The sequence below is a fragment of the Populus euphratica genome, unplaced genomic scaffold, assembly GCF_000495115.2.
Source record: "Populus euphratica unplaced genomic scaffold, PopEup_1.0 scaffold185.1, whole genome shotgun sequence".
Classification (NCBI taxonomy): Eukaryota; Viridiplantae; Streptophyta; class Magnoliopsida; order Malpighiales; family Salicaceae; genus Populus; species Populus euphratica.
In genome coordinates, this window is record NW_011499982.1 from 598,736 (window position 1) to 617,043 (window position 18,308).

The 18,308-nt window shown below is 30.5% G+C and overlaps 2 protein-coding genes across 2 annotated transcripts; both read left to right on the forward strand.

The window, feature by feature from the left end:
- Nucleotides 1-145: 145 nt before the first annotated feature.
- LOC105139896 (polyadenylate-binding protein 3-like) lies at nucleotides 146-4,572 on the forward strand. The gene is made up of 7 exons (XM_011046530.1): nucleotides 146-687; nucleotides 1,249-2,024; nucleotides 2,142-2,219; nucleotides 2,301-2,390; nucleotides 2,973-3,272; nucleotides 3,751-3,975; nucleotides 4,084-4,572. Exons 1-7 carry the CDS (start codon nucleotides 432-434, stop codon nucleotides 4,303-4,305), a joined length of 1,947 nt encoding a protein of 648 aa, XP_011044832.1. The 5' UTR covers nucleotides 146-431; the 3' UTR covers nucleotides 4,306-4,572.
- Nucleotides 4,573-13,779: 9,207 nt separating this feature from the next.
- Nucleotides 13,780-17,235, forward strand: HGPT (Hypoxanthine-guanine phosphoribosyltransferase). The gene is made up of 3 exons (XM_011046531.1): nucleotides 13,780-14,210; nucleotides 14,943-15,107; nucleotides 16,953-17,235. Exons 1-3 carry the CDS (start codon nucleotides 13,911-13,913, stop codon nucleotides 17,049-17,051), a joined length of 564 nt encoding a protein of 187 aa, XP_011044833.1. The 5' UTR covers nucleotides 13,780-13,910; the 3' UTR covers nucleotides 17,052-17,235.
- The last annotated feature ends 1,073 nt before the right edge of the window (nucleotides 17,236-18,308 follow it).

The window sequence follows — 18,308 nt, forward strand, 5'->3', positions numbered from 1 at the left end:
AAGCCCATCCGAGGAAAGAAACAACTTGCAGGGGTAACCGGCACAAACAAAGCCTTGAATAGAATGCCACGTCATGAATCTCCCCAACAAACAACAACCAACTCACACCTGCGGTTCTTTTTTTGAAAAAGGTTTTTAATTTATTAAACGAATCAAATCAAAACAAAAGATTTGGAAGAAACTGTTCCTGTCTCTTTCCTTTCCCTCACATATATAAACTCTCTCGGCCTCCCTTTCCTTTCACTCTCCTTACTCCACCTCTCCCTTTCCAAAGAGGAAACAAACCCAAAAAAATAAAAATAAAAAAAAATTGATTCCATTTAAACAAAGAACTCTACTTCTCTTCAATCTCCATCCCCATTCTCAAACCCTAGCATTACTATATCTCAATTTCATCCCCTTTCCTTTTCTTTCAGAGAAGAAAGAAAGTGATGGCGGCAGCAGTTGCGGCACCAGCGGTTACGGCTCAACCAGCGGCAGTGGCTGCTACAGCGGGAACGGCTGAAGCAGGGCAGTTTCCGAATTCTTCGCTTTACGTTGGGGATCTGGAGCATAACGTTAACGAAGGACAACTGTTTGATCTGTTTAGCCAGGTGGCGCAGGTTGTTTCCATCAGGGTTTGTAGGGATCAGGCTCGACGAGCCTCACTTGGTTATGCTTATGTCAATTTCAGCAATCCTCAAGATGGTAACTTTTTTTCGCCTTTTATACGATTCTTTGGCTCTTGTTTTTAGTCCCTGATACTAATTTGTTTTCATGTTTTATTGTTAATCAATGCGTGCGTGCATGCATCAGTTCTGAGAATTTAATTTAATTTATTTTTTGTACTGAGTGGTGTCAATCTATTTATAGTTTTCCTAGTTATTAAGATCAATCTAATTATTTTTTTTAATGCAAAGGTTAGGAGAAACAGGGGAAATTGGAGTTTTATTTATTGACGCTTGATTTTTTCTGTTTCTTGGTTTCTAAGAAAAAATTCTGAAACTTTTTTGTGCACAACCCATGAATGCCAGCCACTGTGAACAACAACTCCCTGGTTTTTTCCCAGCCTTATCCAATATTTCCGATACCCTTCTCTGCCAGCCTTCCTCACACCTTTTGAATGTTGCACACCTAAGTTTATGTAACTGTCAATTTAGATATATGTGTACAGATTCTGTCCCTGTGACTTGAAGTATGAGGGCACACGTCATTTTCCTCAATCCCTTCTCAGCATTTTGATCCTGAATTTGGTTTTGTGAACTGCAGCTGCAAATGCAATGGAGCTTCTGAACTTCACCCCTTTGAATGGGAAAGCTATCAGAATTATGGTTTCCCATCGTGATCCCAGTATGAGGAAGAGTGGACATGCAAATGTCTTTATCAAGAACCTGGACACTTCAATTGATAACAAGGCATTGCAGGAAACATTTGCTTCCTTTGGGCCTGTCCTTTCCTGCAAGGTAGCTGTTGACAACAATGGTCAATCAAAAGGTTATGGTTTTGTACAGTTTGAAAATGAGGAAGCTGCTCAAAGTGCAATCAATCGGTTGAACGGTATGCTGATAAATGATAAAGAAGTTTATGTTGGACGTTTTGTTCGACACCAAGAAAGGATTGAGGCCACTGGATCACCAAAATTTACAAATGTTTATGTTAAGAATTTGTCGGAGACAACTTCTGATGAGGACCTTGAGAAATTCTTCAGCAATTATGGTGCCATCACCAGTGCAATTGTTATGAAGGACCAAAGTGGGAAGTCCAAAGGTTTTGGTTTTGTGAACTTCCAGAGCCCAGATTCTGCTGCTGCTGCTGTTGAGAAGTTGAACGGGACCACTTTCAATGATAAGGTTTGGTATGTGGGGAGGGCCCAGAGGAAAGGAGAAAGGGAGGCAGAGTTGAAAGCTAGGTTTGAACAGGAAAGAAATAGCAGATATGAGAAACTGAAGGCGGCCAACCTGTATTTAAAAAATCTTGATGACAAAATTGATGATGAAAAACTGAAGGAATTATTTTCTGAGTTTGGATCTATAACATCATGCAAGGTATATTTTATTTATAAAGTAATAAATATGATGTAGATGCTTTCAAAAGTGATACCTGGGTTATTTTTCCATGTAAATAAATTTTTCTTTGTTATCCATGTGCTAATATTTCTTCAGGTTATGCTTGATCAACAAGGACTGAGTAAGGGCTCTGGTTTTGTTGCCTTTTCTACACCTGAGGAAGCTTCAAGAGCTGTAAGTTTTTAATTTTTATTTGTGATTATACAGTTGCCTTTTTTTGTATATTAATCTATTATTACCAATTTCTGTTTTCAGATGAATGGAATGAATGGAAAGATGATAGGAAAGAAACCCCTGTATGTAGCCGTTGCCCAACGCAGAGAAGAGAGGAAGGCTCGGCTGCAGGTGATCCTCATTACTGCATATTTTTCTCATCAAACAATTATTTTCCTCTTTTTTGCTCCAATAAGGAAACCTTTGTTGCCGGGAATCACATGATCATTTATTCAACTTTTCATATGACCTGTATATGTCTTGCATAGTCCTCAAATCTGTTTTATACTGGTGGCACCTATAAAATATGACTACTGAACTCTCCAATAGCTTTGTATTATTGCCATTGTTAATCTGGATCAAGACCTCGATTTACAGCCGGAATGACTAGTTTTTTGCTATTTTTTGATGAGCTTGGGGGTGTGAAATGATTCAGATGCCCTGTAAAACCAGGTCCAGATGAAGATGGATAAAGCAAGATATATTCAGGAAACTGAGGGTTGCTTTTGTCTTGCTATTTACTTTTCAAGACCTAAAGTTGATTTTTTTTTTCCCCATAAAACAACAGCAGTGTGCACAGAGAGATGAGGGTTATGCTGGCTCTAAAGTTCAATAGTTTGAAAGTATATAAGTCTAGAATCGGCTGTAATCGCCTATATTTTCACTTTATTTGTAAAGTGTAGATGGATTGTCTTAAATGGCTTTTTTTCTCAGGCACATTTTACTCAAATTCAGGCACCTGGACTATCACCTATGCCTTCAGGGCTTCCTGGATATCATCCTGGGGCCCCCAGGCTGGCACCCCAGCAGCTATTTTTTGGCCAAGGAACTGCTGGCATGATGCCTCCTCAGCCTACAGGCTACGGTTTCCAGCAGCAACTTTTGCCTGGAATGCGTGCTGGTGTCGGCCCAAACTTTGTCATGCCATATCAGATGCAAAGGCAAGGACAACAAGGGCAGAGGATGGGTATTCGGCGTGGAGGGAACCACCAACAGATTCAGCAGCAACAGCAGGTACATTATCATTTAAATATCTTTCAACGTTTCCCTCCTTTAACTGTCACTTAAGAAATGTCATGTTTCCCCTTACGTAAGTGGTGTGATTGGTAATTTTCTTATGTTAGTTTTACTGCTTTACATGGGCAAATCATTTTAATTTTTTCTGAAATTTTTATTGTAAAGACGAGCTTGCTTGATTGGAACTTCATGACTAAAGTATGAGGTATTATTGCACTGCAATTTTTTAGGAACATTGTGTCTGAATTGTCTTCCTCTGATTGTTAATTACATGATGGAGAGTGGTCACTGTTATTTTCACCATTACCTGATCTATTTGCTCTTTCTATTCTCATTATTGTTTTGTATCATGGGCTAATTGTACTCAATTCAGTGTTGCCCCTAATCTTGATATATATTTTGAGTCGATCTAAAAACTATTCTGCTACAACTGTTTGTACATGTCTGATATATATATGCTTCATTTTAAATTCAGCTATTGCACCGAAATACCAATCAAGGCTTAAGATACATGGGAAATGCAAGAAATGGCATAGATTCCTCTGCAGCTCCCCAAGGTTTTGTTGGTCCAGTGGTGCCTTTTCCCTTTGAGGCATCAGGGATGCCTATAACTCCTAGTGATGCCCAGCGAACCGCTCCCGTTCCCATCTCAGCTCTCACAACTGCTTTGGCGTCTGCTACACCAGAGAAGCGCATGGTGGTATGTAACACAACATTTCTCCCCCATTTTGAGAAAATGCACCTTATGCAAGTTGGATATGGATGTATGAAACGTAACTATTTTTTTTTTTTTTATGCTTACTGGCAGATGCTGGGTGAACAGCTTTATCCCCTCGTGGAACGTCTTGAGCCAGATCAAGTGGCAAAGGTGACTGGGATGCTATTGGAGATGGATCAAACCGAGGTGCTACATCTTATTGAATCTCCCGATGCTCTCAAGAAAAAGGTGGCTGAGGCAATGCAAGTCCTCCAGGAAGTTGGTGCTTCTAGCGTTGGTGATCAGCTTGGTTCCTTGGCACTCAATGAATGAAGCGTGCCTTATTTTTGTGGGTAAATACATAATGGCGCTTATGAGCCCAATTTTTGTAGGGCTTGATGACCGATCGGCCATTCTTGGAGTTTCTCTGAAACTAATATTCTAGGACTTTAGCGGATTGGTGGCTTGCCACCGAAATTGAGTAGATTTTTTTATCTGGATTCGGGGACATGAAAAGGCTAGCGATTTTTAGGATTTTCATGTTATTTTATGTTTCTCTAAACTATTATTTTTTGACCTATCATAGAATTTTATTCCGGATTTTGGTTTTTTTTTTATGATAATGCGTAGCTATTGGTTAATTAATTATACAGTGAGCTATAAATTGGGCTAGGAATGAGTTGACAGGAGACCAGTGGTGCTGTGGATTGGAGACAGAATGCGATGCCATATCATCATCACCGCCATTCTCGAAAGACCAGGTGAGCAATAGACGAATCAAGTTTTTATTTAATAATCTTATATTAACAAAAGGGGTCGATATGACATTTTTACCCTGTCAGATTCTGCGTTCCCGGTGTGGATAGTTCTGAGATCTTGGGGGTGACGTGGAGAATTTTTAGCACGCAATGCAATGCGGGTTCAATTTGACTTGGCTGCAGTCTTCTCTCACAGGCGACAGTGAAAACTAAGCGTGTTCAATATGCCCCTGAGCTCCGGCCACCTAATTATGAGTCCGGAGGTGGATTTACTATGGTTCATGAATTTGTAGCGTCAGCTTGCAAAATTTGCATGTTCATTGCCTTGTTATTGTTTTCAGGGAACGAGGGCATGAACAACGCATATGATGCCACACCTAACTCTAATTTCTTTTCTATTTAGGTAATAAAAATATTTTTAAATTTTTCCTATATTTATTTTTCAAATAATATTTTCTAAAAAGCATTTTCCTATATTTTTTCTTTTTAAATATTTTACAGAAAAATTAATTAATATAAAATATTTATAGTTAACTTTCAAATTTAATTTATTTACTAAAAAGTATTTTCAACTCATTAAATTTCATAAATTATTTTTTAAATAATAAATCATTTAACTATTTCAACTACCATACCTCACCAGCCTCTCATCCACCATTATTATCTTCTCTTTCTCCACACTTTTCACCACCATTGTCATCTCATAACCACCTCACCACCACCTTCTTCTTCATCATCATGACCATGTTATCAACATCACTACAAAGTCTGTCATTATCTCATCACAACTACGACCACCTCACCATTACTTCTTTCATCTTTATATTTACATCATCTCGTAACCACCAAAAAAATATTTACATCTAACATATTTTTCGAGATGAAAACAAAACCTTATTTTCCAAAGGTGCTTAACTACAGTAACTACACCGGCGTGGGTCCAAGATGATGTCATGACTTAGAAGTTGCTTTTGTCCTTTCTTTCCCTCTCGACAGAACAGAAACTAAGTTGAAATTGCATTGAATGCCGTACAATCAATAAGTATAAAAGAGCGTTCCTTTTTGTATCTGCTTTCAAGAAGAGAAGTGGGATATCGCCCATCACCTTATTCGACTTGTTCCTGTGTTGACAAAGCTTGACTCACTTATCAGAGCTTGGAAACATGACGGTTTTTCTGAGCTTTAATTTTAGCAACAATGAGGACATTACTGCATTGGAGTGTACTTGCCAGTTACCACCATATTCTGTTTTGTAAGCACAAATGCATCTTGTTTATACTCTCTAGTCTCTGATTTAATTACATGATGAGTTTCTAATATCAAATGTGCCTTTCCAGAGGAAGATTAAATTTAAAACCTCTTAAAGCATTGAAAAAAGCACAACCACTCAAACGAGATCAACTACACTGCAAATTAGTGACAAATAGCTCAAAACTTTCCTAGTTTCAGTTCATTTTCGTTTCTAACCTAAAAAGTAAGAGTGATGAACAAAGTAAAAGATCTTGCACATGAAGTCTGGGTGAACATCATCTTCTACCTTTCTATTGTCATCCAATATGGTCTCCCAATCGAATATATAGCTCTGGTAGTGAGCTCCAACATTTCTTCCCCTCCCAAAACTAAAATCATCCTCATCTAATATCATGTGATCAACCCATTTGGAAGCTTTGGTTTTCCCAATTGTTGGCTGGGAAGTCTTTGCCTCCTCCTCCTCCTCACTTGTTTCATGCAGTCACTCCATTTTGAATTCTCAGCAGTCTTTGTAGAACATTATTTTCTTGATTCCTTGTCTGCAACTCAAAGTTAACCAAAACAATTAAAACTATGAAACTTTAAACATGAGAGATCTCTCAATTCATTAATTAAAATGCCAGTACCTCGAGATATATCAATTGTACTTCTCTTTGAAAAAATTATCTTGTACATATTGCCTTTGCAGCTATCTCCACTACCGGGCCCATAATCATAGTTACTCAATTTGGGTTTCTTGAACATCTCTTTTAGCGATTATGTCACAGCCACTGAACCGGTCCTCTCCCGCACCATCGGATTCCCATTTCCCGTAGGGCGATGAAGGCCGTATGCATAATCTTCTTCTGTTCTGGGTGGCTACAAATTCTTGGTTTTATTTCTCTCTGTTTTTTTTTTTTTCCCCCTCGGGGAGAGGGGATTTTGGTGGTTTAAATTTTGGGCACTTGGCGCCAAGATTCAGAACTTTGGGCCAGTTGCTTGATATGGGCCATGGCCCAATTTATTATCGTAGAGGGCTACATACTTGTAATAGAATTCTCCATAAGCATTGAAGGAGATTCAACTTTCAAGTTCGACTTTGAAAGTCCACCGCTTATATTATTTAATGTTCTATTTTTATTGAAAGTTATTTAAAAAAAATTATTTTTTATTTTTCATTAAAAATTTATTTAATAAAAAATATTTTTTAGTTAAAAAAAATTAGTTTGATTTTCAGAAAAATATTTTTTTTATTTTAGATAAAAAATACTTTTTAGAAGTTGAGAAAAAACGAAAAAATATATTGTTATTTGTTTATTATATCAAATTTTATCTTCAATATTTTATTTGTTATATATTTTTTTTATTTTTTTCTCAATTTCATACCTTAAAATTTTTTATTTTTATATTAATTTTGATTCTTATTATTTTTATTGATATTTATTTTTCTCCTATTATTTTTTTAATTGTAATTTTTTATCTATCAGATTTTATCTTTATTCTTTTAATTATTATTTATTTTATTTTATTTTAAATAATGTATGAAATTAGATTATTTTTTTAATTTCATCATCCTTTAACTTTTTTATCATATTTGGTCCTTATTTTTTTAATAAACTTAATGTAATAATTAAAATATTAATAAGTTATTTTTCAAATTGTAATAATTAAAATATTAATAAGTTGTTTTTCAAATTGATTTCCATGACATGGTTAAACACCAAAAAATATTTTCAAACTTATTTACCATGACACTACTAAACATCAAAAAATAATTCTTTCCATGACATAGTTAAACACCAAAAAATATTTTCAAACTCATTTACCATAACACTACTAAACATCAAAAAATAATTTATATTTTAAAAATTTATTTTATGTAAAATTTATTTTAAAAAATATTTTCTAGCAAATAAACAGGAGTAAAATACAATTTCTTATCTCAACTACTTGTGTATTTGTCAGGGAAAAAAAAAAGATTATAGGAAGAATGAACAATGGAGAAGAGGTGAGACTTGAAGGATTTTGTGTTTCCTTTTTTTCTTTCTTTTTTTCAAGAAGGATTACTACTAAAAAAGAAGGAATTGGAATGATTTCTCTTGCACTTCTTCCGTTGTATTTCTTTTATTTTTCTGATTATCATTTATTTATTTATTTATTTATAACATTCATCCTTTCATTTTAACTTATCAATCATTTTTTTACAAATATACATAAAACACACTATGAGAATACATAGATAAACTATAAACCCAACTTTGAATTTTGTCTCGACATTAATGTTTCCGAAGGCAAAGATCGTTATTAGAGGGCCACATAAAACTTCAGTGGCATGTATTTAGCTGCTAATCGATGTTGGATTTGAAAATATTTGCTAGCCATTTTTATTTTTTATTAAAGGATTGATTGGAGAAGTCCAGGGTGTGCCAGTACAGAAATAGTAAAGAAAATAAATTTTAGAGCATTTTTTAAAAATAAACTAAAAGATTTGAAAAATAATAACATTACTATACTAACCCATTTCGTATAGTATAATATGTTTTTTTAAAAACATTTTTAATTAAAATAATATTTTTTAAATCAACTCATTAAAATTATTAAAAAATATTATAAAAATATCAGTTTAATATTTTTTTTTCAAACAAAAAATATTTAAAAGAAGAAGAAGAAGAAGAAGATATGACAGTGTTAAATAAAAACCCTGATTGCATTATTTCCCTGAACAATGTTCTCTCCCTCTCTCTGTCTCACTCTCCTTCCATTTTAATCATCTAACCTTATTTCTTTAAAATTTTATATTTCCAAGTTATATTGGGGTAATTTTATGTGCCAGGTTTTTTCTGTTTGTATGTTTTCACATATGTAATGTGTCAAAAAAGTATTCTAATATTAAATTAAAAATTAATTTTTTGAAATAAAATATCAGGTTGAAGTTAAAAAAAAAAGGCCCCATCTTTTAAAAAAAAAATTAAACTTGGTTCGTGAAGTCTAAGTTTTTGTATTTATTTTGTCAATGAAGTTTTAAAATGTTATATTTTGATATCAAACTTTTATTTTCATGTTTCAATTTTATGAATGCTTGTAGAGGTGAAAGAAAATTGTTAGGAAAAAAAAAAGATTATAGGAAGAATGAACAATGGAGAAGAGGTGAGACTTGAAGGATTTTGTGTTTCCTTTTTGTCTTTCTTTTTTTCAAGAAGGATTACTACTAAAAAAGAAGGAATTGGAATGATTTCTCTTGCACTTCTTCCGTTGTATTTCTTTTATTTTTCTGATTATCATTTATTTATTTATTTATCTATAACATTCATCCTTTCATTTTAACTTATCAATCATTTTTTTACAAATATACATAAAAACACACTATGAGAATACATAGATAAACTATAAACCCAACTTTGAATTTTATCTCGACATTAATGTTTCCGAAGGCAAAGATCGTTATTAGAGGGCCACATAAAACTTCAGTGGCATGTATTTAGCTGCTAATCGATGTTGGATTTGAAAATATTTGCTAGCCATTTTTATTTTTTATTAAAGGATTGATTGGAGAAGTCCAGGGTGTGCCAGTACAGAAATAGTAAAGAAAATAAATTTTAGAGCATTTTTTAAAAATAAACTAAAAGATTTGAAAAATAATAACATTACTATACTAACCCATTTCGTATAGTATAATATGTTTTTTAAAAACATTTTTAATTAAAATAATATTTTTTAAATCAACTCATTAAAATTATTAAAAAATATTATAAAAATATCAGTTTAATATTTTTTTTCAAACAAAAAATATTTCAAAAAAGAAGAAGAAGAATATATGACAGTGTTAAGTAAAAACCCTGATTGCATTATTTCCCTGAACAATGTTCTCTCCCTCTCTCTGTCTCACTCTCCTTCCATTTTAATCATCTAACCTTATTTCTTTAAAATTTTATATTTCCAAGTTATATTGGGGTAATTTTATGTGCCAGGTTTTTTCTGTTTGTATGTTTTCATATATGTAATGTGTCAAAAAAATATTTTAATATTAAATTAAAAATTAATTTTTTGAAATAAAATATCAAGTTGAAGTTAAAAAAAAAAAGGCCCCATCTTTTTTTTTAAAAAATAAATTTGGTTCGTGAAGTGTAAGTTTTTGTATTTATTTTGTCGATGAAGTTTTAAAATGTTATATTTTGATATCAAACTTTTATTTTCATGTTTCAATTTTATGAATGCTTGTAGAGGTGAGAGAAAATTGTTAAAAAATATTAATGAGAGAAAAAATGCTTAGATTATTATATTTCAATCATAAAAAAAAACCACTTTTGATGTCGATGAGTTTTGCAAAGGGAGTTCAATGAATATGGTGTTAATTTTCAACGATGCTAGAAAAGGCATATCAAGGTGGTCCTTGAATTTTTTTTATTAATTTATTTCTCATTTCTTAAAGTCATTAAAGGATGTTTTGAGGTTGTAAATTAATTTACTAAGGTTTATATGGTGTTTTTTAAAATAAAAAAATCAAATTAAAACCTGCTGAAATAAAAATAAAAATAAAAATGATTAATTAATTTTTTTTAAGTAGATAATTTAAAATTAAGAAAATAAGAAGGTATTAACTATAATTTGAATAAATAAAAATAATATAAAGTAGAAAAAAACCAAAAGCAACTAGGCTCAATATGCTATGTTCGTGCGTCTAATTAGTTTCTTCTTGGTTTCTTGGTTTTTTAAAAGGACATGTCATCCGCTTCATTTTCTATAGACGACTTGTTGTTGGTTAAATATTTTCTCGGTCATCTCTAGTGTCTAGAAAATTAAGATATAAGTTGTTTTACTTAAAAAATTATTTTCAAATATTACTGTGATTGTTTTCCTTTTAAATGAAAATCCTTTGCTCTTAGGAACCATAATTAACTTCTAAAATAAAATAAACAAAAAAATATAAAATACAAAACAGTGTGAGTATAATATTTGCACATGCATTTATTTTTTGTTTTTTTTATTATAAAGCTCAATTGGTTTTAATATTTAACAAGCTATTAGCAATGTATTTTTTATTGCAACAATATTTTTTTTCAATGCATTTTTTTTTTATCATGACCCAAAGCCATTGTGGAGGGCTTAAAAAAAGAACTCGACTGATGTTATAAAAAAATAATTCCATGTAATTTCATGTAAAAAAATAAAATAATGACCAATATTTAATTAAACAACATAAAAAAATGTAGCGACAGAAAATTTTTTTGGAAAAAGATAATCAATGATTTCATGAAAAAAATAAAAAAGGAATTTCAGTGGTATCCGATAAAAAAATCAAATTATTTTCTAGTCAATAAAATGGAGTGTAAAATGTAGGGGGAAACAAATAAAAACAAAAAGGAAAATAAAAAAAAGGTTAGGTGCGTGTGTGGGACTTCATGCTTGACCATCCAAAAAGGCTTGGCCTCAAGCCATGTCTCTTTAATTTTTTTACATTAAAGTATGGATGATGCATAGTTTGTTCCTTATTTTTTTTTAAAAAAAATATAGATAACCCGTTATTTATTGGTATAGTTTCCAATGACTCTTTGGTTGCCAGAAAGTTCGCCGAAAAAAATAATTTGAACATGTTCTTATTTAAAATATTTTAAAACTATAAAAATCTTGATAAATTCACTTTTAGCCTTAAATAAATTAAAAATCACCCAAAATAACAAAATCAATCCAAAATAATAATAAAAATTTTCAAGCTCGAATATACCATCTTAAGTGATGTGGGGAGAACATATAGTAAAACTCTTTTTATTAAATAAAAATTATTAATATTAAAATTAATATTTTTGATGGTTAAAATTGATCTAAATCAAGATTTTTTCTTTGCAATTAAAATTTGATTACTTTCTATCTTATCTCTCAAACACTAAATTCAAAATAAAAAAAATAAAGTTATATCAAAATTACAATTTTAAAATATCAAAGTATAAAAAAAATATATCATTTAGAAAGTTGAAAGAACAAAATGAACTTTTCATCTTAATTTTGAAACCATCCACCTATTTTCTTCGCTATTTATATTTTGATATTGTCATTTTAAATTATGTTAATTCATAACAAAGTTACTTAAATTAGACATTGATGTGGATATAAAAAGGCAAATGTCTTAAAAAAATGGTTTAGAAAGGAAAAAAAAGCATCGCGACAATCTACGATGCCTTATGTCTCTATACATGGTGGTCTGGACTTTAATGATTTGCTCACGTGTTTTAGTATTTTTTATAATTACTTGTAGCAATTTTTTTTTTATTTATTAGTTAAACATATTTTTTATTTATTTTATTAAGTATAAACTCTATTTTTTATTAAAAAAATCATGATATGAAAACATGTTTATAAAATTAAATTTTTTTATTTTATATTAAACATTAATTTAAAATCTTACTCGTGCATCTCCATGTGGAGTACTTGACAACAATAAAAATCAATAAAACATGTTTGGACAAAAAAAACTAACTTGAATTAACAAGTTATAGATTTCATGTTGTGAACATGAGATGAAAAGCTCATTTGGTATATGATATAATTGTTTTTCAAAATATTTTTTGTTTAGAAATATATCAAAATAATTTAAAAAATTTATTTTTAATATTAAAAAATTAAAATGATTTGAAAATATCTAAAATAATTATTTTAGAGCATAAAAAATAAAAAAATACTATAAAATATTTTTAAAATACAAAAAATAAATATACTCAAAATCTTAAGCCTCTGTTAAAAGAACATAGCCCTTAACCTTCTAGTAAGACCATCTTTCATGTTTTTTGGTTGGGTTTGGTCAAGGGGTAAAGTTGCCAAAAGAATAAAAACTTTTTTTTAATATAATTGTAAATATGGTTATGAATTATGATTTTTTTTTGTAAAATTAGCACAATAAATTAAAAAAATTAGCGAATTAATGTATGTTAATTTTTTTTTGATGAAAAAGCACAGTTTGATTATGTCGTGCTTCAGAACTACAACATAATCAAATTCCAATCTTCTATCTCGACCCGTTAACTAGTTAGATTTAATAGTATTAAATAACGGTCATTTCATACAAATATTATAACTTTATAAAAAAAATTCTTCTAAATATATTTTGGGTTAAAATATACATATTTGTCACAACTTGTTGAGTAAAAAATAAATTCTAATTAAAAATTAAAAAAGTTATTGTTTAAACAATAGTAGATGATTATGAACACTTAAATATAAAGTATGTTATAATTAAATGAAAATTTGCCCTAAATATATTACATAAATAACTTAATGGATGTATTTATACATCGGTTAGATAAGTTTAAGTTTAAAAAAAGATATAATTCTGTGATTAAGCTATTAGAAAAATTTATTGAGGTTATTTTTCTATAATAATCACGGCATCATTACATAGATTAGAGCCATAATTTTTTATTTAATTTAAATTGTGTTTAAATTTTTATAAGAATTTATTAATATTATTTTTCTATAATAACCACTGCATCATTACGTGGATTACTAGATATTTAAATTTAAAAAATCTCTTGAAGGATCTCTAGTTTTGACTGTTTTTATTTTTTTTTTATTTTAAAAATCAATTAATTAATTTCACTGGCCATTACAAACTAACTAACCGATTAAACTTGAAATATCATAATTTAATTGTGTTGCATTTTAAAAATACAGCGACTGCCTTACCGTGCTTAAAAATAATATATCTAACCGCAACATGGTCTTACTACACTAATTACTAATTTTTTTTTAATTTACTGCCCTAATTGGCAAATTTATTCCCTGAATGGGGAAAAAACGCAGCTGTCAACTCAAGCAAACACCCTTCTCTATTAATCTCTACACAACTCTAAAAGTAGAGAGAGAGAGAGAGAGAGAGATCTTTGTGCTCGGCCAACATCGCCAAAACCCAACAGTCAAAACTCTTGCCCCTCATCCCTCTCCGGCCCCATCACCGCAGTTATGTCTTTAAACTCTCACATAGAAAAGGTCCTCTGGACCAAGTTCCAAATCTCAAAACGAGTCACCGAACTCGCCTCTCAAATCACCTCCGATTTTTCCTCTGTTTCTCCCCCTCCACTCGTTGTGGGCGTGGCCACTGGCGCTTTCTTGTTCTTGGCTGACTTGGTCAGGCAAATCCAACTCCCCATTTCCGTTGATTTCATTCGTTCCGAATCATACGGTTCTGGCACTGAGTCCAGCGGAGCTCCCCGCATCTCGCTCGACTTGAAGCTCGATGCTAAAGATAAACACGTCATTCTGGTATCTCTCCTCCTTTGACTCGTACAACTTACTATGCCTCACGTCCCGAGTTTTTTTTTTATATATATATTCTTAGCAATAAATTAATGTATTGGATGCTAATTTTGACCACAGTCATGTAGGATTTCATTTCTGAACGGATGTTCCGCCTAACCCCCAAAATTATTGTTCTACAAGTATTCAACTGGTAGAAAATCAAGTTGAAAAGGAATCGGAATTGAGTTCAATGAGACTAAAAGAATTAACACCATGGATTAAACCTTGGAAGAGATATTTTATCAAATGAAGCGTTATCATGATCTTTCCAAGAAAGTATGGTTCTTTTGAATTAATTGATTCAATCACATGGTATGGAAAATGATCCTCTCATGTCTTAACTCCGGAACAGATTGGCTTTATTAAAATCAAGTTGCAGGATGTTTTCTCTTGGTGGACATGTGCAATGATCCATGTTTTAGATCAATCACTGCTGTTCAATGACACATTGTTTCTGTGAAAAAAAAAAAAAAAAAAACACTCAGGATATGGGATGTTCTCATTTCCCTCCATACGCATATGACTGATCTGTAGTTAGACAAACATGAATAGTAAATGACACGTATAATTTAATGGAAAAACTATTAAAATCATTTTACATTAATGATTTTTTTGCCTGTTATAATTTATCAGGGATTGTTGATTAAGGCAATGCTGTTTTCTGCTGCTTAAAGCTTTACCATGTTGTTGTCTTAGGTTGAGGACATTGTAGACACAGGAAACACTTTATCTTGTCTCATTAAACACTTCGAATCCAAGGGAGCATCTTCTGTATCAGTGTGTACTTTCCTTGATAAACCAACCAGAAGGAAGGTGCATTTTGAACTATTGGGTGATGGAAAATATTACCAAGGATTTGAGGTACTCTCCCCCTGTGTGTTATATAAATTAGTGAGGAAAGATATTTAGTTTATCATCACAAAAACATCCTAGAGTTTATATATATTTAAAATTATAAGCATATAAAAGTATAATTAATGATAAACATACTTTAAACATAAAAATAATAATAGAATACTAGCATATGTACTAATTATATATTCAAACTTGTAATTGATATAAAATAAAAAATTCTAGCATGCATGCTAACAATAAAATTAACTATGCTTAAATTAAAATAAAAATGATACTTACTTGTTGAAGCACTTTAAAGCAATGAATTTTTTGTTGTCAAGAATAAATTATTTGTCTTTAAGGTTTTCTTGCTCGTTACTTTTGCAATTAGGATGTTTGTAATATGTTTTTCAAGATTTCAACACCACCACTTTGATTTATATGCATTTCTAAACATGGTCTTTGAATAAAAGATCATGTAATTTGAATATCTCTCAACAAGATGAACCTAACCTCTAGATCTGAGAAGAAAAATACTAAAAATAAAGCGAGGAAAAATGTGTAAAATCTAAAAAATTCAAGTTAAAAGCTCCTTTTACTCCTTTTTATAGTGAATTTTAGAAGTTAAAACGTTGAAGAATTAATAAAAAATAATTCTCGTCGTTATCAACATTTGATTAGTTACCATAATCAATAATTAAATCTAGAAAAATCAAGGGTTTTTTTAGGGGGAATACTAAGGGTTATTTGAGATTAATTTCTCATTCCCCCATAATTTGTTTAAATTATATTAATTAAATAAATTTTTAATAATTCTTCACATGAATGAAATTGTCTCATCAGTTTAAAAATGACTCAAAGATATTGAAAGTATTGATTTGATAGATTACTATATTAGGATAAGCAACTTTTGACTTTAAACAGTTTTTAGTGAAATACTATTGAATTTACTCGGCAAAATAATGTCTTGAACTATTTAACATTTTGTATAAATCAAGACAATAATACTCATATTTAACATTTTGTATAAATCAAGACAATAATACTCATATAGTTCTTTACCTGGATATTTTCTTTGGTTCTCACCATTGCATTCATTTTGATGCTGATCAATTCTTGGATTCACAAATACTTTAAAGAATTTAATCTTTATCCAAATTCTTAAAAATTTCCATCACCCCTCTTTCTTACGTGGTTCCATTGAGCAAATTTTTCTTTGCTAGATTAGGTGGAATGAAACACCTCCAACCCCTTGATGTAATCCTTATTAATGACATTCGATATTGAATAGTGAGAAGTGTTTTTGAATATTTTAGTTGTGACACCTATTTCACTGTTCCATTATCGGAACTCGTCAACCTGATTGTTTTTGTTTCTCCATTAGTTGCAAAAACCACGAGTTGCTTTCGAAATATGCTTCTTCTATATGAATTTTTTTTTTCTTCATCTTCCATTTCCATTGGAACAATTTCTCAATACTTTCATTTTAATTTGCTGTGTGCCTTTCTATCCTAATCAATTTCTTTCACATATGGGAGCAATTGTAACTGTAAATATATCTACTCTGCTTGGATAGAAGTGGAACTATTCGCCGTTGGATGAGTGGCATTTAGAAACTGTGACTGGATCCAGAGCTGGATTAAAAATCTGACTCTTAGATTAATTCTAATGTTTCAAACTACTTCCAGAAACCGGGAATGCCTTCCATTAGAAACCAATGTTAGCATGGACTTTAGCTGGCTCACTGTCAAAATACTATTTGTTTAGACTGCATATTAATGTTTCATTAGCATTGGTATCAACTGCCGCATAAGCTTAATCTTACATCCCTTCTATTTGTATTGAGTTGGAAATGATGGCTTCTTTCTGCAGTGTCCAGATTACTTTGTTGTGGGTTACGGAATGGACTTTGCTGAACTATACAGGAATTTGCCTTATGTTGGTGTCTTGAAGCCTGAATATTACAGTTGAGTTGATTTATCGTCAACAATGGTAGTAAAGAATTCTGGAGGTCGACACTTTTACTCTGCAAAATGTATGCTAAATACTTGCAGATATTGTTAATTTTTGAAACTGCAGAGTTATAATTTCTTGAATAAAAGGTGAAGTTTGCAGGATTGTACAAATACTTGCACCTGCTATTTTGGGCTTTTGGCTAATTTTCATAATTTTTTATTAATTTCACATTTTATCCTTACACGCGCTATTGAGCTCATGGTAAGCAAACTTGGAGCTGGAGTTTCCAGAACTTGATTTGGTAGTGTACGAGCGATGATAACATGAATCAAACTTGGTAATTTGATTAATTTGTGACTTAAAAAAAATTTAAAAATCATAAAATTTAAGGTTCAATAAATTAATATTAAAAAATTAAAAAAATTAATTAAATAATTAAAGAAAAAAAACTTGAGTTAATTAGAGGTAATTTTACTAATTTATAATATGTAAAATTAAATTAATATTAAAAAGTTAAATTTTTTAAAAATATCATAGTAAAAGGCTCAAGACTAATAATTTAATGCCAAAAGATAAAATCAAAAATAAAAAAAATCAAGAAATTTCTTTTTGAGTTAACCACCATGATTAACTAAGAATCTATTTAAATCAGATTAATATTTAAAATTAATGACTCGAGATTAGCTTATAAACTGAGATGAGATTAGGTTATAGAAGACAAATACAAAAAAAATGAAACAAAATTTCTAATTATATATAAAAAAAATGTAGCATTTTTAATATTTTGTTTATTAAAGGTATTTTAGTTTTTTATTTATTTTTAAAAAAACAAGAAGACACAAAGCTCCTATTAACTAGACAAGTTTTACTTTTTAATTATAAGAATAATTAGTAAATTTATTGTGCAATAAAAATATAAAAAAACCGATTTGCCATTGTTTAATATGAAATCCCAGTTAAAAAATTATTTTACCTTTCTTCTTCAGCTGTCACCATGAAAGACAAAAACAGCATATTGCCACACACGTCTTGTTCCACAGCACAACACCGAGTCTCTTTAGTTTTTTTTTTTTTTTTTTTTGTTGATAATCTAGTAATCTGATGCTGATGAGCCTGAATTGATTCAGCGCTCTTAAGGCAGCTTTAGAAAATATTTTTTTAAAAAAATTATTTTTTAAATTAATCGAAATATATATTAATATTAAAAATAATTTTAAAAAATAAAAAATAATATTTTAGTAATCTTTAGTTTTAATGCAAATACAACATTTC